The 23,854-nt window shown below is 36.9% G+C and overlaps 1 protein-coding gene across 2 annotated transcripts; it reads left to right on the top strand.

Annotated features, from left to right (window-relative positions):
- The first annotated feature begins 1,929 nt into the window (after positions 1 to 1,929).
- Positions 1,930 to 23,708, top strand: LOC149816690 (uncharacterized). Of its 2 annotated transcripts, XM_089987942.1 has the most exons (7): positions 1,930 to 1,997; positions 2,159 to 2,262; positions 3,101 to 3,233; positions 3,362 to 3,465; positions 21,723 to 21,894; positions 21,987 to 22,127; positions 22,216 to 23,708. In XM_089987942.1, the coding sequence occupies exons 2-7, from the start codon at positions 2,216 to 2,218 to the stop codon at positions 23,452 to 23,454; spliced, it is 1,836 nt and encodes a 611-aa protein (XP_089844068.1). In that variant the 5' UTR covers positions 1,930 to 1,997; positions 2,159 to 2,215; the 3' UTR covers positions 23,455 to 23,708. The 2 variants fall into 2 exon arrangements, with proteins under 2 accessions (XP_089844068.1, XP_089844067.1); XM_089987941.1 differs by lacking the exon at positions 1,930 to 1,997 and having other exon boundaries at positions 2,005 to 2,262.
- The last annotated feature ends 146 nt before the right edge of the window (positions 23,709 to 23,854 follow it).

Genomic DNA, 23,854 nt, shown 5'->3' with positions numbered 1-23,854 from the left:
CATTCATCCATGAGATGAACCGCATCCAATCACCTCATACCATATTGTTTTGCTGTCAAAACCTTTCATTTTAGATGCTTTAAATGCCATTAATCTAGGGCGTGGACAGCTCTGAAAATTTTTGTAGGACCCATCTACAAAATAAGCAATCCAGGCATGCGGTTCATCTTTTGAATGAACGGCATCAGGATGACCTATTACAATACCATCAGGGTTACCCGGAGTCCCTGATCTGCTCTCAAATACAGATATATTTAATCGTTATTGTTAAGTTAAATACAGAGTAATGGGTCCTTGCTAAACCCATTTGGTGTTAAACCGTGTGCTAAATGGGTTTTTTATTTTAGTTTTAAATTCTGACCATACATGTGATCTATGTACTTGATTTTATAGAGATCAGCTCTTGATGCTTTTGATTCCAATACATGTGTGGGTTTTTATAAAAGTTAGAAAAACCAACAGTCCAAAATCTTTATAAATTTCTGATGCTTCAAACATCATTTTTTTTCATCTAAAACGCATGATCCAGGTGTGGATTCTTAGTAAATCAACCATGCCAACACATTTAAGGAGCCCGAACAGCATAAAAGCACCGGAGAAGCCCGAAAACCCATTTAGCACCAAATGGGTTTAGCACGGACCCATTTTCCACAAAATACATATTGTAAACATTCTTTAATTATATATGAGGGCGTCTCTTTTTAATCACTTGGTTTGAGCACAATTTTTCATAAAACATGGCTAGGATTGATCATGTTCTTAGCAGCAACCAACCAGTCTTCTCGAACTATTTTAACTGTCGTTCTCTGGCCTTTGACCACATGCCGAGTCTTGTCAAGTCCTCCCGAGTCTCCCGGTCAGTTGCACCAACCCGAGCCCATTAGACCTAGAGAAAACGAGTCCGAGACGATTCAAACTAAGTCATGCACACACTGGTGCTACACTGACTGGACCAAGTCCACAAATTGCATTTGGTGCATCAGTTCAAATCAAATAACCCCGGAATACAACTCGGTCAACCTTGAGTCGCCCTAGCAGCATCCAACTTTTCCAACATGACTCAATCGGACCTCACAAATGTGTTCAACATGGTCCAATTGTTATGAATCGCATCTCGAATAGTGTTTTTTTTTTTTACCAAAAGACAGCATTTTTTGAGTCATGAAGATCAAGTACATTGTATGCAATTGATTTTTTGAATTCCTTGAGAAGCCTGCTTACTCTTTTCAATTGACCGATCCAAAACTCAAATCCTACTAAACAAACCATGTACATGACATCTATAAAGTTTAAATCGACATTATAATTTATATATATAAGAGGAAAATCGGTTACTCCTAACATTACGTCATAAAGATGTTAGTCTAAAGCAGATTTGGTAAATCAAACCTCATAAACGTGTTTAGAATATTATGGCATATTAAGTTGATTAAATCTGCGTGACCAAGTAAATAAACTGCACTAAACATGTTTGTAGAGTAAAATATAACATTGGGCTAGCGTGAGTGTGTCATATGATCATATGGTATTATGGTTCAAAACCACAATGATTTGAGAGAGAGAGAGAGAGAGAGTCCGATTCCAAGTATTCATCATCCCGAGTCAGAGTCCAACTCTCATCCTGTTTTCTTAGAACGAAAGAAAATTAAAAAATACTAAGAATTTGTAGACATGCCATTGGGTGTTCGTGGACATGGAATCTGACATATGCGGATTATATTTTAATATTATTTTATTATTTTTTACATTTTTAAAGTTATATTTAAATAAAAATACATTTTTAACATTAGAATATAAAAATTAGTTTTTTTTATTAAAAAATAAAAAATTATGTGTTCTCGTGTCCTATTTTTCAAAAAACTGAACTTTCGAATCGAACCCGCGTCACGTGTCCTCGTGTCTACATGTCTTTGTGACATAGGTAAGAAATGAGAGAGAGAGAGAGAGACTTCAAGTGGAAGGAAACCTTTTCGTGCAGTGGTTGAAGAGGAAACAAGGTGGGCTTCTCAGAGTCTTCTGCTTCTATTTATATACCTTTCTGGACCCAATTAACGATTGATTCGGCGATTTCTGCTTGCGTATTTTCTGAGAAAAGAATTCTTTTTTTGTGATTCCGATCGATTTTGGTTCTTTAATCGCGTATTCTTTTCATTTGAAGGGGTTGGTTTTGAAGACCTCAAGGAAATAGGAAGAAGAAGAAGAATTGCAGGTCGCGATGTCGATGTTCGACCCCTTCAACAAGAGATTCGGGACCGCAAAATGGTAGTATTCCCTCCTTCCTTCCTTAATTTATCATCCTTTTTTGTTTTGTTTTTGTTAAACATATATGCTTCATTTATCACCACCGTAATCAGCATCACCGCCATCATTTTGTTTTGAAAGAGTAATCATCACCAGCCACCAATCACTGTGGTCCTCATATAACTATCAACATCTTAAGAGGATAACTGAATTGCCAACAAGGAAGAAAAGAGAATTGCATATTGGTGTCTCGGATGATTAGATGAATTGGTCCAGTTGTGATGCATACTCATTCAATTGCTGCAGAGCGTCGACCACCACCTTGAAATTCCAACTGAATGCATTTGTGGATGCAAGTTTTGTTGCATCTTGCTCGCGGTTTGGTCCACATGGAGCCGCGGATTCACCACCGTGTACTTCTGTGGTCGATTCGTGCATCCCTGGTGCAACAATTGAAGCTTGAGTGATGCAGAGATGGTGGTCTTTGGATATAGTGCCTGGGATATGATTTATACGATCTCTAGAGTTCTGTGTTGATACTTACAGTTGGTGGATGGATGCTCTTGTGCTCCATTTCAAGTCAGTAAATCAATCTTGTGGTAGAATAGGTTAGGCTGTTGAATTGCTTCTCTCTATCTTGGTCCTTTAGTTGTCATCTGGACAGTTCCATGAAGATCGATCTTTCTAATTTTTTTAGCTGGTTGATGGGATCAATCCTTTTAGATAAGAATTTCTTCACTTGGTTATACTGACTGATTAGCCATGCTTTTCTATGAGAAAATACTTTAATTACCATATAAGACATTTCTAGAATGCTTCTCTTTCCAATAAGTTAGTGTGCTAAGCTTCTCTCTTTCAGTAAAACACTCTTGAAGTTGACCATTCCCCGCATAAAGTTGCTGAGAAATAGAAAGGAAGTTCAGCTGAAGAAAATGCGGAAAGAAATTGCTAAGCTTCTCGAGACCGGGCAGGAGGCAACAGCACGCATACGGGTAAAAAAAATGCGCTCTTATTCTTTGTTGTGGCTGAGTCCAGCAGTTAGTTAGGTTCTCACCGTGGTTGTATTAGCACCTTTGCATTGTTCAGCATGTGATCATAATTTTATGGATCGTTCTTTCAGGTGGAGCATATAATTAGAGAGCAGAGGACTATGGATGCCAATGAAATTATTGAGCTATTTTCTGAGCTTATTGTTGTCCGCCTTCCAATTATTGAAGCTCAGAGGTAACTGTCTACTAACCCTTCCTGTCTGCAGTAATCTTCCTAGAGGGGGAAAAAGGGGGAAAAGGAAAAGAGTAGTCCCACGGATCTCAATAAACAGTTGTACTTTGTGGTGTATATTTTAACAGAGTTTCTTCATCCCATCACGTGCACAATGCAAATTGATCTTGTTATGATCTACTTGAACTTCGAATACATAACCAGAATTTGTGCTATAAGACTTTGAATATATGTCCACTTAACAATTTCTTGATGGTAGTTGCTGCATGCTGGAGACAAGTTCTCTTGCAAATGCATCCAAGTTTTTGAAGTCTCAACCCATCTTGGACTTTTATCTGGGGAGCAGCTGCTTTTGAGGCCATGTCGGCAATTTGACAAGGTGTTGAAAAACATCAATTGCATCAAATTCAATTCATCTCAATGTTGATCTGACTGTTTAAGCTAATTTATCCAAGGTTCCTCAGATGTATAGAGAAAGAAAGGGGCTTCTCTAGGCTTTATGCTGTAGCATTTCTTCAAAGCTTAATGAATGATGAACACAATCATCGCTTTTTGTGTTTGATGATCACCTATGCAACTACTTGATCATATTTTCTGAAAAGAACTTGGTTGATCCATGATTTCTTAGTCGTGAGGCAAAAATCTCCTGGAAGCTTAACTAATTTAGTCAAGTGTCAAGTTTTTCTTTTCCCTATAAGCCAAATTATGCAAATCACTGAGTTATCAAGTCATGGACATTTAAACATTGTGAGTTAGGCATTGATGTTGTTCAGAAGCTGCAACCAAACCCAATATTTGTGTCTCAAATGTGTAAATTATGTATTTTCTATTTATTCTTGATTATATTCTCTTGAAGGATCTGAAAATGAGGGCCACGTGCGTTGAAGGTTCGCAATGTGGAAAACTGTATGTCTTGGTGGAAAAGTCGAAGAAGCTTCAAGTCTTTGTTGCATTAGGAGTTGACGATGTTATTATTTGGCATCTTAGATTAGGTCAAGTAAGGAGTCTGTTTTATCTCTGTGTAATAAGGGATTAATCCCTAAGTTGCAGAATATGTTAAGTAATCTATGTCTCGGGTGTCAATTAGGTAAAATGTCAAGTTACTATTGTTTTTTTTTTCAGTAATAAAAGCGCTTCTTTTATGTTTGGATTTATTCATACAATGTATGGAGTTCTTCTCTTGTTCCTTTCTCATTGTAGTTTCTTCTTCTTTAGTAAAAAAGCTCAACAGACTGTTACTTTCCTCACATGTATTAGGAGCAGATGACATAGGTATAAGTAATAGGAAAGTGCAGGTGTGTATATATATCCTTCTATTAGCACAACCTTAGTTGCATAGAATCTCGTTGAATAGTTCAGACCAAGGTTGTAAGTATCATATCATTACCCGTATTGGTCGGGCCCAAAATAAGATGCGTATCGTAAAAAAATCATAAATTTTTAATAAAAAAAATCAAAATTTTTAAAAAAATCAGGAAAATTTAGCATTTTTTTTAAAGAAAATAACACTTAAAACAATGATGAATTGCATAAAATACAACCATCAAATCACATATGAAGCATTTATGTCTCCATGAGCTTCATAAGACATCATCAAACATCAACCATCTCACAAGAACAATGCAAAATATTAAATATCTTGCAATTACGAACATGCCACAATACTCATACTTTCATATTACATAAACAAAAACAAAATAACCAAGTTTATGAATACTTAACAATTAAATAATTAACAACCAAGTTTTTTAAAAATATACTTTCAATCATCATCATCATCGTCATTATATCCTTCTACGTTAATCCATTAAATGTCTTCTTCATTCAAAACGTCTACTTCTTCTTGAACTCATGCCTCCAATACATCAAAAATTTTCATACTAATGAAACCAAATTGCTCTTTGTGCCTCCTTGATGATAACTTTCTAGTTGCCTAAAAACTAAAAAGATGACATGAAAAAATTAAAATTAGTTGGGTTTTATATGATATAAAAAAAACTTTAAATAAACTTTATATATACCTTTGCCTCAACCGTAAGTTGTAGCGAACGTAGACGAGTTTATTAAGCCTTTTGTGCTCCAATCTATTTCTTCATTTTTTATGTATTTGCTCAAAGAAGCTCAAGTTTCTCTTGCATCCACTTGCACTGCACGTTTGGCTAGGAATGCAAATGACAAAAGCTCTTAAATTTAGAACATCACTTTCAAACCTGATCCACCACATGTCTAAAAAGAAAATGAAAAATCAATAAAACAATAACAATTACAATCATACAAAATATCATAACTAAATAACAATATGAAATTATAATTGAAATAAATAAAATAAATTACTTAGACGTATCGTGATACAGTTTTGCATTGTTGCAGGTCTCCCCATATCATACAATGTATTATCATAAATTTTCATTTGTTTATGATTTTGATCTTGATCATTATAATAAAGGTTCAACCTTTCGATGCAATCCAAAAGTCCCCTGTTGACTTCTCTGTCCATTTTAAACATAGGAGAGTATCTAAATGCATGATTTAAATAATATGTTGCATCATTAAGAGGTTGATGAAGTTGCATAGTCCACCTATGATCCATGATGTTCCATATAGGTGTGTATAATTTTTTCTTTTCATTCAAATTATCTCTAATGACCTATTTTGCCTTGTCCATGGCCTCATAGAGATAACCCATAGCTAGGTTGTTTTCACTATCAACCAATTGAAGTACTTTCACCAAAGGTATAGTTATTCTCTACAACTTCGCGCATGAATCTCAGAATTCACTTCTAAATACAATATCTACAATTTCTCTTGACTTTTCTTTTTGTGCATGGGGATATGCATTCCACTTATCTGATGAAAATATTTTTTTAATGCAGTTCTATTCTTTGATCTGTCAAAAAATTCGTAGCAAATCTAATAATTGCACTACCAATCAACTCAGCACCACTAGTGTACTTTCTCATTAGTCTCAAAATCCATGCATGATTGTAAATAGATTTAGTAGTTCCTTGGCAGCATTCAATTGTGTGCTTTATCTCATCCATGTTGCAGATGTCCTCAAGCATGAGGTATATGTAATGTGCAACACACGGGGTTCAAAAGAATGACCCATAATTTTCTGACAATTCTTTAGTTATTACCTTATAATTTGTTGCATTATAAGTAATGAATTAAACAATATTTTGAGGTTGCCTGATCAAATACCCTGAGCATTACATTTGTTGTCTTGGGCATATTAGACAAATCAATTACTTAAAAAAATAGTTCCTTTGGGGGCAATAAACATGAAAATTTATCAAGGTCTTTGACTTTTTGTTTGGCCACCCATCTGTCATGATGCTACACCCAGTTTCTCTACATGATTGCTTTATCTTATCACAATATACCTTAACTTCATTCACATTAGTATCTATTTTTTTTTTCTCAAAGCATGATATGAAGACATTTTATATTCATGTCTTATGTTGGTTATGGCATCTGCCATGACCTGAAAATTAAAAGAATTTGCCGCATTGAAAAGAATGAAGTCATTATAGAATCATCTTTTAACTGCGACATTCGCCTGCTCGACTAAATGTTGAGGAGTCATAGTAGTATAAATGTCGGGTTGCGCTCCAAGGACAGTCCTAAGAAGGAAAAACTTCTAATAGAGCCTCTAGCTCTATCTCTTATCGATGAACTCCCTTCTCCTCCTCTTTTTGTGCTTGCGGCACTACTACTACTAGCATCAACCACACATTTCTCTTTCGCTGCAGAACTTTCTACTTTTGATGCTATGCTAGGGATTGTAGGATAAAAAATAAGGAGCTCATATTTGTCTTTCTAGAGTTGCGCATACCTCATTTCTGCCTTACTCATCTCTTTTTCTTGTCTTTTTTTCTCTCAAACCAGTGAGTAATTGTTGGCATTGCTATTTTACAATATCTAGCAAATTCTTTGGCATGTAGGTTACAACATTAAGATGTGTCTCTGCTAAATGATGTTTTAACCTAGAGATACCACCCAAAAAAATAGCATGACATAATTGCACTCGATTTTAAATCGGTTTTCACTCATTATTTGAGTGCCTTATTTTCATGCTGAATCATTTGATTTCATCTTTCTCTAAAAAAACTTAATAAAAAGCAAAGAATATGAATTTTTTACCTTAATTTGGGCTATTTTTTTGAGTGAAAAAATGGTGAAAATGCACTCTTATTAGAGCAAATTGCAAAAGCTCTCTCCCTTGTGCATGGATCGACCCCCAAATCGCTCTCAAGACTTCTAGGGTGCATGGATAACCCTCTAATGGCCTCTACACAAATGAGAGAGTCGGCCCTCAAGAGATCTTTAAAACCCGAAAAAGAAAAAATTATGATTCGGTCTTTTTTAAAGTGCGTTGAACCTATATCGTACGATACACCATATATATCGTATGATGCAGTACAATACAAGGATGTATCATACGATACACAATTGTATCGTGATACAAGTGTGTGTCCTGTGTCGTATTGTTATTTTCTATAGTAATTATAACGTATTGTATTGTATCGTATGATATGATACGATACTTACAACATTGGTTCAGACGACAAGTTCTTTTCTTATTTGTTAGGGTTGGGTACTTGCTACTATATGCTATTCTTAGCCCTTAGCCAGTTATTGTTCTTTCTGGTGGTTCTATCAGTTGTTTTCTGCACATGATTTTGAGAGGTTATAGGACTGCTTGCATGAACTGATGTAAAGTTTAGCATAATTGGTTGGCGGATATATAGACTTGCACCTAAAATTTGGCTGTTAATTGTTACCATATACCCGTAGTTTAGGATGTAATACATGCTTGTGGAATTGGTTTGATTCATGTTTCATTCTATTTACTTATTTTAATGCACCATTGACCTCAGGTGCTGACATAGGAGAATGTGGATAGGATTCAAACTTGGTTAAGGGTTGATGGGGTTAATCCACATATATCTAGGATGATGTGAACATAGAAAATGATTATTGGTTGTGTGGACCTTCAACCCAATTTCAGTTCCTTGCCTGTGTAAATTCATCCACAACCTACCTAATTGTTTTTTAGAGGAAAACGCTGGGGGGATCCCCGGATTCTATTAATATGAGATAAAAATTACAACTGATCACCCAACGAGGGTAGCCAATCCAGTGGCTTGTTTTCCAATACAAACAATCACACTTGTGCAACATTAAGAGAATATAGCCCATGGCAAAAAATGGACTCTTACAAGAAACAATCAATCTGAAAATTAAGAGACAGGAACTTGGCTGACGACGAGTTTCCATGACCTTCTAGAGCGGCTGAAACTAGCTTGCACCATCTTTTGTTGTTGGAGACAACATGCACACGTGTTCCCACCAGAACCTCACTGAAAAATGTCAGCAGTCATCCTCTGTCATGAATTCGTTTTATACAACAATGAATAATAGCCTATCAAAGTTGTATGCTGCATAAGATACATAATCATACGCTCTCATCAAGAAGGATGCAAATGGGAACACAATCTGTTGCTGATCACTCATACATAAAGGCTCCACTACCAGACCACCAAGAGCAAATAATTTCACAGCTGGAAACATATCCGTAGGCCACACAAGAGAAAAGAAATATTCTGAACAAGAGGCCCAAACACTCTTAACAATCTTGTCGGTCCTAAGATGCTCACCTTCATGATAACATAAATTCCTAGTATGTCATACGTTCCAAAGAACCACATGAAAACAATGTCCCAATACCTCTTTAGCCATGACTGAGAAAACTGAATGGAGACCCAACAAGCTAGCTCTGAAATAATGTTGGTATAGGGGACTCTTTTCCTACCAAACTTGCCACAAATATACTTCCATACACTTTGGGAAACTCGACCAGCAATAAATAAACGAGTATGGCTTTCCTCTTCCTTGCAACACAACGGGCATCTATTAGGGAAAGCAATTCCAAAAGATTGAAGTCTATCCTCAGTCAATGATTTTTTATAACAAGCTAAATAAACCCCCCAGGACGCTCTTGGGGTGACCCCTTTCGCCCAAACATACTTATGCCAATATTGTGGGACCGCCTCTTTTCTCAAGGAATTACATATGTCCCTTCAGTAATGAATCAATGGTGCACGAATACAATGCCAACAAAGGACTACACAAGTGCACAACAAAACCATGGTCTCTAATGGACTAAATACAATCTCATAAAAGAGATAAGGAATATGAACTTTCACAATAACACAAAGGCGCAAAAGCCTATATAAAAAAGGATTTTTATAAACCTCACACAATATGCTTCTAAGAGCATACTTTACAAGAATACAGTGAGGCCTCATAACAGTCACATTTTGCATTAATTACAAAAAACAAAAAATAAGAAAACAAAATTACATGTCAGTCCCTAATGGACTGTACTAAATACAGATACTTAAAAAGAACAAAATACCCTTGACTGATATATATATATATATATAGTATTTTAACACTCCCCCTCAAACTGATGGTGAAATCACCGAAAGTTTGCTAAGAAGATACAAGAAGCTGGGTAAAGGAAGATCTTTGGCGAAGAAGTCCGCAATTTGAAACTCGGACTAAACATATGGAAAAGTAATCGTTCCCTTTAAATATTCTTCGTGAACATAGTGGCAATTCATCTCAATATGTTTCGTTCGCTCATGAAACGTGTGATTGTTGGCTAATAGCTATATATATGACGCTTTTGTTATCGCAACATAGTTTTGAAGGTTCTAACACATCAACACTCATATATGGAAGTAGTGCTCTCATCCACACGACCTTGGTGGTTGTTGTAGCCATCGCCCTATACTCAGCTTCCGTGGAAGATAAAGACACTTTCTGTTGCTTTTTGCATCACCAAGAGATGAGGGAATCACCTACAAACACAAAAAAACGTGTAGTTGAGGGACGATTATTGGGATCACCTCCCCATTCAGAATCAATATAAGCAATAAGATTTAAAGACGATGAAGATGATACGAATTACCATTTAAATATAGTTTTTTTGATGTATCGAACTATTCTTAATACTGCACTCATGTGAACTGATGTGGGCTCATGTTGAAATTGACTTGCAGTGTGTACAACATGCGCAATGTCTGGCCTGGTAATGGATAGATACATTAATGATCTAATAAGTTGTCTATAAGGAGTTGAATTATCTAATAACACCCCGTCTTCAGCTCTCATTTTTGCATTTATCACTTCAGGAGTATCGACATATTTTGTATTAGTGATTCCCGAGCACGCAACAATATCAGCTGCAAACTTGATTTAAGACAAAACGTATCCTCTTGGCGAGTAGGCTACTTCAATTCCTAAAAAATATCTCAAAAAACCAAGGTCAGTCATATTAAAAGATTTTTTAAGCATAATTTTAATTTCTTCAATTTTCTTCTGATCATTCCCAGTGATGATCATATCATCAACATATAAAAGGAGAATGATAAGTGAGGTACCTGTAGATCTTACAAAAAGGGCAATGTCAGTATAACAAGATCTAAATCCAAGATTCAACACAGTACCACTAAATCGATCATACCATGCTTTAGGGGCTTGTTTAAGTTCATATAAAGTTTTTTGAAGACCAAGAACCATGCCATTTTCAATAGTCAAACCAGGGGGAGGATCCATGTACATTTCCTCATTTAAATTTTTATTTAAGAATGCATTCTTAACATCTAACTGATATATAGGCTATTTTCTAATGGATGTTACTGCAACTAGAGCCCTAACTGTGGTCATACGAGCTACTGAGGCAAATGTTTTTTCATAATCTATTCCAAATTCCTGAGAGTATCCTTTTGCAACTAACCTTGCTTTATATCTTTCTAGGGACCCGTTACTTTTTGTTTTGATTTAAAAAACCCATCTACACCCTATTGTTTTCTTTCCTTTGGAGAGATGTTGAATTGCCAAAGTATGAGCCTTATATAAGGTATCTAATTCTATTTTCATGGCTTCAACCCATTCTTTTATGTTTTTAGCTTTGTTGTAGTTAGAGGGTTCATGATATGAATGAATGGCTAGAAGACAAGTCTTATAGTTAGGAGAAAAGGATTCATAAGAAACAAATCTATTCGGAGGCCTATGTATTTGTTCAGATCTTCTAACACTAGTTTCAACATTTGTTGATTGATTATATCTTTCACACGCACATGGATGCTCCCCATTATCTCGTTTAGAGTATTGTAGGAGACTACGAGATGGTTTTCTTTCTTCACTTGAGTCATTAATAGAGTCAAAATTACCAATGTCATTATCAATAATTTCATTATTTGATTTAGGTAACTAATCAAATAAGAAAGCATACTCGGATTCTTCCTTAGGTTTGTCAAAAGCAAATCCATTTTCATTTTCAAGAAAAGTAACATTTCTAGAACCATAAAGCTTATCATTTGTTTGATCATAATATCGATAGCCTTTTTTATTTTTGGCATATTCAAGAAAGACACATTTTATAGCTTTAGGAGCGAGTTTGTTATATTTTTCAAAAAACACAAAACATTTACATCCAAACACCCTTAACCTTTTCAAGTCAGGAGGAATTTTAAAAAGTTTTTCAATAAGAGATTTGTTTTCCAATATTTGAGAATGCATTCTATTTATTAGATATACTGCGGTTAGAGCGGCTTCGACCTTATTTTTTTTGGAATTTCTTTTGAAATAAGTAAGGTCCTAGTAGTTTCAATAATGTGACGATGCTTTCTTTCAGAAATGCCATTTTGTTGAGAGGTCCTAGGACAAGATTTTTTGTATACAATTTTATGTGTTTTTAGATACAATTGAAATTCATTTGAAAGAAACTCTCCCCCCCTAAGTCGGAGCAGAATGCTTTAATATTTGTTTTAAATTGATTTTTAACAAGATTATGAAAGTTTTTGTTGCAGCGTGATGAATAGAGGAAGAGAGAGAGAGAAAGGAACGATAGAAAGGAGAAAAGAAAGTGCATTACATTAGGTCTAATCCTTCATTTAAATAAGGATTAGCCAAAATATCAAATGGGGTCCACATACTAAAGAGAAAATATAAAAGACATGAATCTAAAATAGAAAATTACATATAACCACCCAACGATAATAAATAATTCTCTTAACACTCCCCCTCAAGTTGGAGCATAGATATCAATCATGCTCGGCTTGGTGCAACACTTGTTGAATCCAAAGATTGCAAGAGACTTGGTGAAAACATCAGCAACCTGATTTGCAGATAACACATGATATGTAGAAATATACCCATTTTGTACCATGTCACGTATGTAGTGATAATCCACTTTAATGTGTTTTGTCCTCTCATGAAAAACATGATTATTAGCTATATAGGTAGCAGTTTTATTGTCACACACCATCGACATAGGAGATGGAACCTTCACTTGTAGGTCATGCAGTACAGATCGAACCCACATCATCTCGGTTGCGGTCTGAGCCATAGCTCGATATTCAGATTCAACACTTGATCTGGCTACCACTGTCTGCTTCTTACTCCTCCAAGAAATCAAGTTGCCTCCTACAAAAACACAAAACCCAGTAGTAGACTTTCTATCATCAATTGATCCTGCATAGTCAGCGTCTGAATAGGCAACATCAAGTGTAGAGCTCATGAAGAGAAGGCCTTTACCAGGTGATAACTTTAAATATCTGAGAATCATCATTGTTGCCTGCCAGTGCACTTTAGTAGGCTTGTCCATAAATTGACTTACTTTGTTCACTGCCAAGGAAATATCTGGTCTCGTAACTGTGACATATAATAATTTTCCCACTAGAGACCGAAAGCTCTTACTATCCACTAAGTCTGATTTCTCATCATGCAAGTGAACTTTAGCGTCCATAGGAATATGTGCTGGTTTGACTCCTAACATTCCTGTTTCTTTTAGTAAATCGAGCACATACTTTCACTGTGACAGAACTAACCCTTCTTTACTTCTTGCTGATTCTATACCCAAGAAGTATCTGAGAGGACCAAGATCTTTTGTAACAAAATGCTTTTGCAGGTGTGCCTTAGTATCAGAAATATCTTTCATACTACTCCCAGTGAGTATGATATCATCTACATACACCACCATAACTACAATGCCAGAACTAGCCGTTTTGATGAAAAGAGAATGATCTGAGGCTGACCTTTTGAAGCCAAATGCAGACATAACACCGTACAACTTTTGAAACCATGCACGTGGACTCTGCTTCAGGCCATATATGGCAACAGTCTCAGACAAATCCCCATATAAGGAGGCATTCTTTACATCAAGTTGAGATAGAGTCCACTCAAAATGCACTGCAATAGATTTAACAAGCCGTATAGTCCCAAGGCGTGCAACCGGAGAAAACGTCTCAAAGAAATTAACACCATATGTCTGTGTGTAGCCTTTTGCCACCAACCTGGCTTTGAACCTTTCAACGGAGCTATCAGACTTGTATTTAATAGTGTACACCCACTTACAACCAATGATATCTGCATCTGTAGAAGGATCAACCAAATCCCACGTGTGCTTGGAGAGTAATGCATTCATTTCCTCCTGCATGGCTTGCTTCCACTTGGTATCTAACAGGGCCTGTTGATGAGTTAGAGGAACATGTGTAGCTGATAATGCAGAAATAAATTGTCTCATATGATTACCTAGTCTCGCTTCTGTAACAAACTGAGAAATAGGATGCATGGTGCACTGCCTTCTTCCCTTTCGAAGGGCAATTGGTCTGTCATCATCAATACCAAGAAGCTCAAGAGTATCAGAATGACTTACCTCTGGAGAAGATGAAGGAGAAGGCTCTGAATCAGGAGTTAGTCTACGAGTATATACCAGAGGAGGATCATGGAATCGAGAAATTGGATCACCTTGATCAGAAGATGGCAGAGGAATAAACTCCTAAGGAAAAGGAAGAATAGGAAGAGGAAAGGTGACACCTTGGTCAACTTGTAATCTGGGAATAGTACTTGAAAAATAAGGAACAGACTCAAAGAATGATACATCCGCACTGATATACTTTCTACGGGATAGAGGATCATAGCACCGGTACCCCTTTTGATTTCTAGGATATCCAATGAACATACATTTTGTGGCTTGGACACCAAGTTTGTCACGGTCAGGACCAAGTTTTTGGACAAAGCACACACACCCAAAGACTTTGGAGGAGATGGAGAACAAAGGGGTATTAGGATATAAGATTTGTAATGGTATTTGTTCTCCCAACAAGGAAGTAGGCATACAATTGATTAAATAACAAGCAGTTAGAATTGCATCCCCCCAATATAAAGCAGGTGCATTGGATTGTATCATGATGGTATGAGCTACATTAAGGAGTTGCCTATGCTTTCGCTTAGCCACCTCATTTTGTTGGGAAGTATGGGCACAAGTAGTTTGAGATTTAATATCTCGATCACGATAAAATTGTAATAATCCCTTGGTTTTGAATTTGAGAGCATTATCAGTACGGACTATCTTGACATGAGAATCAAAGTGTGTTTATTTCAATTATCAATGACATAAGAATATTTGGAACTTCAGACCTCTCTTTTATTAAGAATACCCATGACAGTCTTGAGAAGTCATCGACTACGACAAGATAATATCGACACGTTAGCCTACTTATAATCCTACTAGGACCCCATACATCAGCATGAAGAAGCTCAAACAGACTCGAACTAGATGGACTTTGACTAGACGAAAAAGAGCTCCTGTGATGTTTGCCCAACTGACATGCTTCACACTGGATGAAAACAGACTGAGGAATTTGAGGAATGACTCGACGAAGCTTTGGCAAAGGAAGATGTTCAAGAAGAAGATGTCATTGTAGAGGACTGGAAGAAGAATCGACCACAGAGTAAACTGATCCCAATGGCTGGTGTAGGTAGTAGACGCCACCTTCCTCATAGCCTCCACCAATCCTCTTCCCCGTCAGCAAGTCCTAAAAAGAGCAACAAACTGGATCAAATATCACCCTACAATTCAGCATCTTAGCAAGATGACTCACAGATAATAAATTTTGAGGAAAAAAGGGAGCATGAAGCACATTAGCCAGATGTAGGGTAGGAGATAAAACATCTCCCTGACCTACTACAGGTGAGGGACTCCCATCGGCAATCTTGACATTACGATGTTTAGAAATAGAATACAACTTAGAAAAATTGTTGGATTGCCCACATAAGTGTCTAGAGGCTCATGAATCAATAATTCATCTACTACCTGGAGAAGATAAGCTACCACCTGCAGAACATGCAACATCTGCAACAGGAGAGGGGGTACTCGAGCTTGAGGGACAATGCGCCAGTAATTCATCATACTCTGGTGGAACCAGGTGTCGTCTCTGTTTCTGATTTTGCAACCCGAGCTTTAGGAACATTCGGCTTTGGAAAAGAACTAGGGGGGCGACCATTCTTGTCCCAACATCTGTCCTCTAAATGCTCTGGTTTTCAACAATAAGTGCATTAAAACTTTCCTCTGCCTCCTACCCCTCGTCCATGACCTCTTCCTCTTGTGTTTACAGGGATGCTACGACTGCGACCTGCAGTAACTGCGAGGGCAGAAGATTGTGATTCGGGTTGTGACTGAGGAAGAGCGATGGCCAATCTACTCAAACGATTATAAGCTTCAGCCAAAGTAGGAACATCTGAACCAGTTAGCATTTGAACCTTGACAACAGAATATTCAGAAGCCAGACCTGTAAGAAACCTCGCTACCATAGTCTGCTCTTGATGACTTCTCTGCTTGGTACAACACAACAGTTTGGGAGCATTAAGCCTCTCAAAAGCTGACTTTACTGATGCATAGTATTGTGCTAAAGTATGATCTCCTTGCTGTAATTGATAGATTTCTTGTTCAACTTGAAGAATTCGACTTACATTTGTTTTATGAGAATACGTGTCTCGAAGATTGTCCCACGTTTGCTTGGTTGTCGTATATCTGCAATATGAGGCTGCACACTATTTATAATCCAAGACATAACAATGTCATTATCCTCCTCCCATGTAGCATATTTTCTTGTTTTTTCTAATGGCTCGGATTCCAGCAAAACATGTTTTTTCCGATGTCCTGAAACTGACATCATAAAAGTGTGAGACCATCGTGCATAATTAGTGTCATCTAATTTGATTGATGACCCATATGAGAAGGGGTTTGCAAACGCTTTATATTCTCCAAGGCCTTCAAGTTTGAGTTCGTTATTCTGACTTTGTGAATCAACCATTATTTTAAATCTTTTGACAGATTTCAGGCCAGCAAACAACGCCACCTAACACCAGCTTAGCATCCTGACAGCAAAATATGTGTAACTTTCTCGTCGGATCTGAACCAATACTTGCTGGTTTATAGACAATTTTCAGCAGTGAACAAAATAGACATAAATAAACCAGTAATCAGATCAGACACTTCCACATAATTATCAATCTGCCAAAATAGAGAATCACGACGTGAAATAGCCCCCTCAAATCTCAACCATAGCCATCAAGACTGATTTTGTGACTGAATCGCTACCATCAGACCATTCTCCTCCACACATTATTTAAAAAAAAAAAATTATACTACCCTGCTGACCATATTTTTACACAGATCTGTGTGGATCTGATGCCCACAACTGCTTCACAGATCAATCAGACCCACGCCTCATTCAGATCAGCAATAAATTGAATCATGTCACCATAAAATCAGATCTGCGTCCAGATCTGATTCTGTTCTATACTTTTCAGATTTGCGTCAGGTTTCCCCCTTTTTTTTTCACGACAACACTCACAGCTATTGCACTCAGATCTGCAACTAGATCTGATCCACAACTTCAACCTAGATAACTTTCAGATCTGCGATGAACCAGATCTGATCCAGATTCACGGCAATGCAATATTCAGATCAGTTGTTAGATCTGAATCACGACCACAGCCTCAACAACTCTTAGATCTATGACAAGCCTGAATTGAATCAGGTCCACAGCGACAGGTCTCTTACCTTCCTTTTTTTTTCAAGAATAACATCTAAGGTTGGCGGCAGATTTGATGATCTCTAGACGCCACCCTTGATAATCTTCAGTTGCTCAGCAATGAACCGGCCTTGATACCATGTTGCAGCATGATGAATAGAGGAAAAGAGAGAGAGAGAGAAAGGAACGATAAAAAGGAGAAAAGAAAGTGCATTACATTAGGTCTAATCCTTCCTTTAAATAAGGATTAGCCAAAATATCAAATGGGGTCCACATACTAAAGAGAAAATATAAAAGACATGCATCTAAAATAGAAAATTACAGATAACCACCCAACGATAATAAATAATTCTCTTAACAGTTTTTAAAACACGAAAAAACTTCGGATTTGAGTTTGAGGAAGTATATCCAAGTATGTCTACTAAAATCATATATGAATGTAACATAATATGAATAACCACCTTTTGAGATAACGGGAGCGGGACCCCATACATCTGAATGCACTAATTCAAAATTTTCATTGGACACGGAAGTTCTAGATCCAAAAGGTGTCATTTGCATTTTTCCAAGTATACAATCTTCACATGCAAAATCTTATCTTTTAAAAAAAAAAATTAAATGGAAAATGAGATAATTTGGATATACTTGGATCCTAATCTTTTATGCCAAAGATCTAAATTAATGTCTTTAACATGATTACAAAAGGAGTTTTTAGGTAAACACAAGGAATCCACATAGTAAAGATCTCCTCGCCCAATCAGCTTCCCTGACTGAAGATCCTACACCCAACAAGTCTTAGATGAGAAGAATACTTTACATCCATAATAAAAAATTTGAGATACTGAAAAAGGATTTAAATCCAATTTTAGAATAACCCTCACTTTTGGGATAAAGAAATTTTTTGAGATATTGTTGAGGTTTCTTATACTTTTAACTTTTAAAGAAGTACCATCGGCGGTTGATACACATGAAAAATATGATTTAGTGCAATCGGATAATAGAGACTCATTATGAGTCATGTGAAAGAGGCACCCAAATCCAAAATCCAAGAAGACTTACCTGGAGGAGAAGAGGAGAAAATGGCGGTGCCGGATGTAGAAGGAGTGGCCTTAAGAATTTGTGAGATTGCCTCTGCTATTTGGGCAATGGTCAAATCATTGAAGTTGCTTCCTTTCTTTGATTCTTGAGGTTCTTCACTTAAGGCGGTCACTTTATTAAATTTAGGACAATCTGGTCTTATATGCCCCGATTCCTTACAGTGATGGCAAATGATTTTGCCTTTGTATCCTACTCCATTATGTCCTTCTCCATTGAATTTCCTCTTAAAGTGAGGTGGTTTATAAGTTTTTACAAAATTTCTGAGTCTTGCCATAGCAAGGACCTCATAATTAGAGTTGTGCATTCTAAGTCTTGTTTCCTCTTGGCAAATTTGAGCAAGAGCCTCACTTATAAAAGGAGTCGAGGTCCTATGAAGCACCGAAGACCTAACTTGCTCAAATTCAGGTCGGAGGCCATAAAGATAGAAAAAATGATTTTCTCTTTCTATTTGAGATCTTTTCGTTTCAATAGTCGAACCTTCCTATTTTGGTTCTAACATGGCTAGTTCATCCCAAATAGGAGATAAAATACCCTAAAAATCTCTTACGCTTTTATCCCCTTGTTTTGCATTACGTACCTTATCTTGAAGATAATATAGCCTAGCCATGTCTTTTTTGGATGAAGGTATTTTTTAGAAAAGTCCATGCATCACATTTTTTTTAAACTTGATAACGTTGGTGGTGATTTTGAACTCCATGATTTTCATAAACCATGAGAAAATTTGAACATTGCTCACTTCTCAATCCTCCAACTTGTTTTGATATTTTTGCAAAGCTTTCTCCTTTTCTTCTTCAGACAAAGCTTTGACTTGATCTCCTTCTCTCCTTGTCAATTTTAGTTGTGGTTCATTAGTGGTACCACTAATAAAACCCCATAGCTTCTTACCTTTGATGTGATTCTCCATTGCCGTCACTCACTAGTCACATCAAGTAGTTGTTTTCATTGAGCTCAGGAGATGACGGAGGCGGAGTCTCTTTCTCCCATAATGTATTTCAAGAATTTTGAGTAGAGGAGTTGGAAGAGCACCAAGAGTTGAAGAGCACCACCACAAGTAGAATAATCCCGAAATAACTTTTCACTTTTTCAAGAGCCAAGCTCATGAATACAATGCCAACAAAGGACTACACAAGTGCACAACAAAACCGTGGTCTCTAATGGACCAAACACCATCTCATAAAAGAGATAAGGAATATGAACTTTCACAATAACACAAAGGCACAAAAGCCTATATAAAAAAGGTTTTTTATGAACTTCACACAATATGCTTCTAAGATCATACTTTACAAGAGTGTAGTGAGGCTCTATTTATAGAGCCTCAATTGAAGTGAGGGAGCAAGAGTCACATTTGCATTAATTACAAAAAACAAAAAATAAAAAGACAAAATTACATGTCAGTCCCTAATGGACTGTACTAAATATAGATACTTAAAAAGACCAAAATACCCTTGACTGATATATGTATATCATTCAGGTATATACAGTATTTTAATACCTTCTAGATATTATCTCTACAGTGCAAATACCTTTCCACCATAACTGGTCTCTCCCTTGAGATGCAGAAAAAGAGTAAAACCGATGTCATATATCATCCAAGGATGGAAAATGAGCATAAAAACACAAACCAAAAACAGCAAGCTCATCCCTAACCGAACTACTCTTAAGATTTGACAAGCACAACTTATCTCTTCCAGAAATGAGAGAAACAAGTGAAGGTCCTTTCCAAGTATCAGTCCAAAAACATTTTAAATGTGTCTTTCTTCTTTCTTTTACATTTTTTACATATTTCTTTTATTATTTATGTATTTTTGTCTGAACATGATATTTTCTTACTTATTTTTGTTTTTTTTAAGCCCCGAGATTTATCACCAAACCTATAATATCGCGAGAAATAGCCTCGCTGAGATATAGCCAATACTGATATTTGTGACTATGATATATATATGTATGTATGTATGTATGTATCTGTGTGTGTGAAGAAGTAACTGGTCTGAGATGTTATTTTGATCTGTTTCTATATAAGTGAGTTGTTAGTGTGTCATATTTATATCAACAGACTAATAATCCAAGACTTAAAATTTGCAAAGAAATTGATTTTACTATTTGAAGTCAAGTTACTGTTATGCATACGTGGAGTTGGAAAAGAATCCCACTGTGTGAACCTAAACTCTGTTCTACATTGCAAATATCAATGCAGTGAGACATAATACTAGGATGTTGCTTAATAAATTCACAGAATTGCTGGTTGCCTTCACTGCTATTTGCTGTGCACTTGGTTTCAAAACTTAGGGCCTCTTTGACATTTCTTTGGTCAAGAACCATGATGTCTTCCACATTTAATTATGGAAACAGCTAATTTGGTTTAAAATACTTGTCATATTCTAAATGATTGATTTCGTTCCACATATCATAAACATGATTTCCAACTGCCATTGTGGAAAGTTCAAGAATATAAACCATCTCTGAGTCCCTTTCCCTTTCACTAGAAGAAGTTGGTTAAGCTGAAACTGCAAAGGCCTAATCCACAACTTCAACTAGATCATATGATATTTTATTAAAATTTTCCTATAGGATACCAAAACAAAAGAAGTCTGCAAGCATTGAAGCTTGTCCTACTTGAAAATCTCAACTTTGTTGCTTCTGACTTGGATTGTTTTTCACCCTCTCTGGACTGTTTGAATTTTTAAAACTATTTATGGTTATTGAGATTTTTGCTAGAGTCAGGATACTTTTCTCCCTTATAAGTCGTGTTCTACTGTAATGTGATGCTATTGTGTCTATGATTCTATGTTATAGTTCATTGATTTTTGCTGATTGGTGAATCTTCGTTGATCAGGTGCAAATAGAATTTCTTAAATTTGCAGGGATATCATAGAATAATCTTTCTTAAACATGCTTTTGTTCAAGCTTAGTTGATGAGGACTTGTGGCCTAGTACTCTAATTATTGAACATGAGCAGTCTTTAAGTTTCTTATAGTATGTCGCCAGTAATCTAGATGTATTAACTGTCAACTTTCTAGTGGTTTGGTATTTGTATCATCTATGGTTTGTGGCTATAGTTACTCATACCAATCAATTGTAAATTTATAATTTACAAAGATTTCAGCTTTTTATCCACAAATTAATGACTAGTTAGTTATGCCAGATAAATGGTCAATTTCATCCATAGCTTTGAAATATTCAATAGAATATATTCATTGTTTCCAATTTCTCTTTACTCCAAGTTGCTGCATTGGCATGATGAGAATGTAAATGAAGGTAATAATTTTTCAGGGAATGCCCTCTAGACTTAAAGGAGGCAATTTCTAGTCTCTGTTTTGCTGCCCCAAGATGCTCTGACTTACCAGAACTGCCGCAAGTTCAGATGCTATTTGCTGCAAAATATGGCAAGGAATTTGTCACTGCTGCAACGGAGCTCATGCCAGACTGTGGTGTCAACCGCCAGGTTATATTGCACAAAAATGTCTCTGTGGCACGTGAACAATTTTTCTTTGTCATTGCCTTATGTTCTTTAGCTGTATGTGTAATCTCCTTCAGATAATTGAATTGCTATCAGTCCGTGCACCTCCTGTCGAGGAAAAGTTAAAGCTGCTGAAGGAGATAGCAGAAGAGCATGAATTAGATTGGGACCCAACTGGTTCAGAAACTGAATTTTTAAAGCTTCATGAAGACTTGCTTGTAAGACTAGTCTACTTTAATTATGAGTTGCTACATCTGGATTTGCTTGCCTCTTTACCTCGTAACCTCGGTTTTCTTTGTTTTTCAGAATGGCCCAAGCCAGTTCACTGACGGGTCAAAATTGCCACTCCCGAAAGAGAAACATGATGAGTCCTTTTATTCTGGCTCCCTAGGGGATTCACATGAAAAGTTAGATTCAGAAACAGGCTTTGAGGTGTTAGATCTTCCAGAAGTCCCTCAAGGTTCACTTCATCCAAATTATGAGACTGGATCATCTCCAAAAGTACTTCCACCGTCTGCCCCCTCTCAAGATTCAGTCATCGATTCAGCTGTAGATGGTGTGGTTATCTCTAGCAAAATATCCCACCTTCATGGCAAAGACGTTTCAGGTGCACCTGCTTATGAGACTCCTCAGAGCTCAGTTAGTAGGAGAGGTGAGATGCCTCCGCCCACTAAATCTGATGACACTATCTCGTGCCCACCTTCTTATGCAGCAGGCAACAGCTCAGTCGATAGGATTAATATGATGCCCTTGAATCTTGATGATGCAAGTTTTGGCACACATTCTCATACAGCTCTTGACAGCAAGGTTGGCAGCAAAGAGGAGGTGCCTTCTCATTCTACTGAAGTGAAGATGGACTCACCCCCTTGTGTGGCATCTCACAGTTCATTGGATACAAGGGAGGAGACATCCCTGCATCCTGATGAAAAGGATTCAGTTCCAGCATCATATGCGGCAATAAACACTTCAAATACTAAGGAGGAAAAACAGTTCTTCCCTTTTGATCCACCACTGACTTCTTCTGGGTTGTCTCCAACTCAGCACACCTCTTCAATTTCGATATCCAAAACAGACTTTGCTGTTGATCTTCAGGATGTCTTGGCAGCTGCCCAGCAGGCTGCTGAAAGTGCTGAGCGTGCCGCTGCTGCTGCCCGTTCAGCTGCAACTCTAGCACAAATCAGAATCTCCGAGCTTTACATCAAAAGGGACAATGATCTCTCTGATAACGGGAGTAATTGTATTTCAAAGGAGAAAGAATTGCATTATACTCTGTCAGATGAATCCGAGAAACATGTTGACAGCAGAAATGAGCCTTCGAACTCTTCAGACCCTCGAACTGAGATGCAACCTCCGCTATCAAAACCATGGATGTATCCTTCTTATGACACTCCTACAATCGAGAGGGAATCATCTAGCCTTGATGTTCAAGATGTTGGATATCTGTCGTCTCATCAGCCTCTGCGATCAACCTCAATGGAAGATGATCCTTTCTCTTACCCAAATTTGTTTAGCTCTCGGGATTCATACAGCGGTCACGGTGGTTAATCAACAATGCATAAATACACATGATCCATGATTAATAGGTATTGCATGGTGGGTAACACAAATGTGATCAGTGATTAATAGGGATTTTGTGGCCTGTGGCATGTTCATTTATCTTGTTTGTTATTGAAAGTTATGTAACTTGTGTAGCATACATTGTTTGAATGAGGCACATAATTAGAGCATGTACGGAACGGATAAAGTTATGTTGGTTTATGTGTGAAGACTGCAATTAATATTCAATGATTGTTGTGTAATAAGAATGTCCTTCCATAAGATTATCCAGTTTGTTTGGTATGTCATTTTGGTGGCCTGATGGCAGTAAGCACTTTTGGTGTTCTATGGGGGTTCACATGCACTTTGCTTTGAGGCAATTCTGTTATTGTGTTGCAGCAATCTGATC

This window comes from Nuphar pumila, chromosome 14, assembly GCF_984573655.1.
Source record: "Nuphar pumila chromosome 14, dmNupPumi1.hap1.1, whole genome shotgun sequence".
NCBI lineage: Eukaryota > Viridiplantae > Streptophyta > Magnoliopsida > Nymphaeales > Nymphaeaceae > Nuphar > Nuphar pumila.
The sequence above is the reverse complement of the archived record's forward strand: the minus strand, read 5'-3'. Positions and strand labels throughout refer to the sequence as shown.

Excerpts from the sequence above, each read along its gene's own strand:
- LOC149816690 (XM_089987942.1), top strand. The coding sequence starts at position 2,216 with ATGTCGATGTTCGACCCCTTCAACAAGAGATTCGGGACCGCAAAATG. Across the intron at positions 3,234-3,361 it reads AGGCAACAGCACGCATACGG|GTGGAGCATATAATTAGAGA; the intron begins GTAAAAAAAATG and ends TCGTTCTTTCAG. Across the intron at positions 3,466-21,722 it reads CCAATTATTGAAGCTCAGAG|GGAATGCCCTCTAGACTTAA; the intron begins GTAACTGTCTAC and ends ATAATTTTTCAG.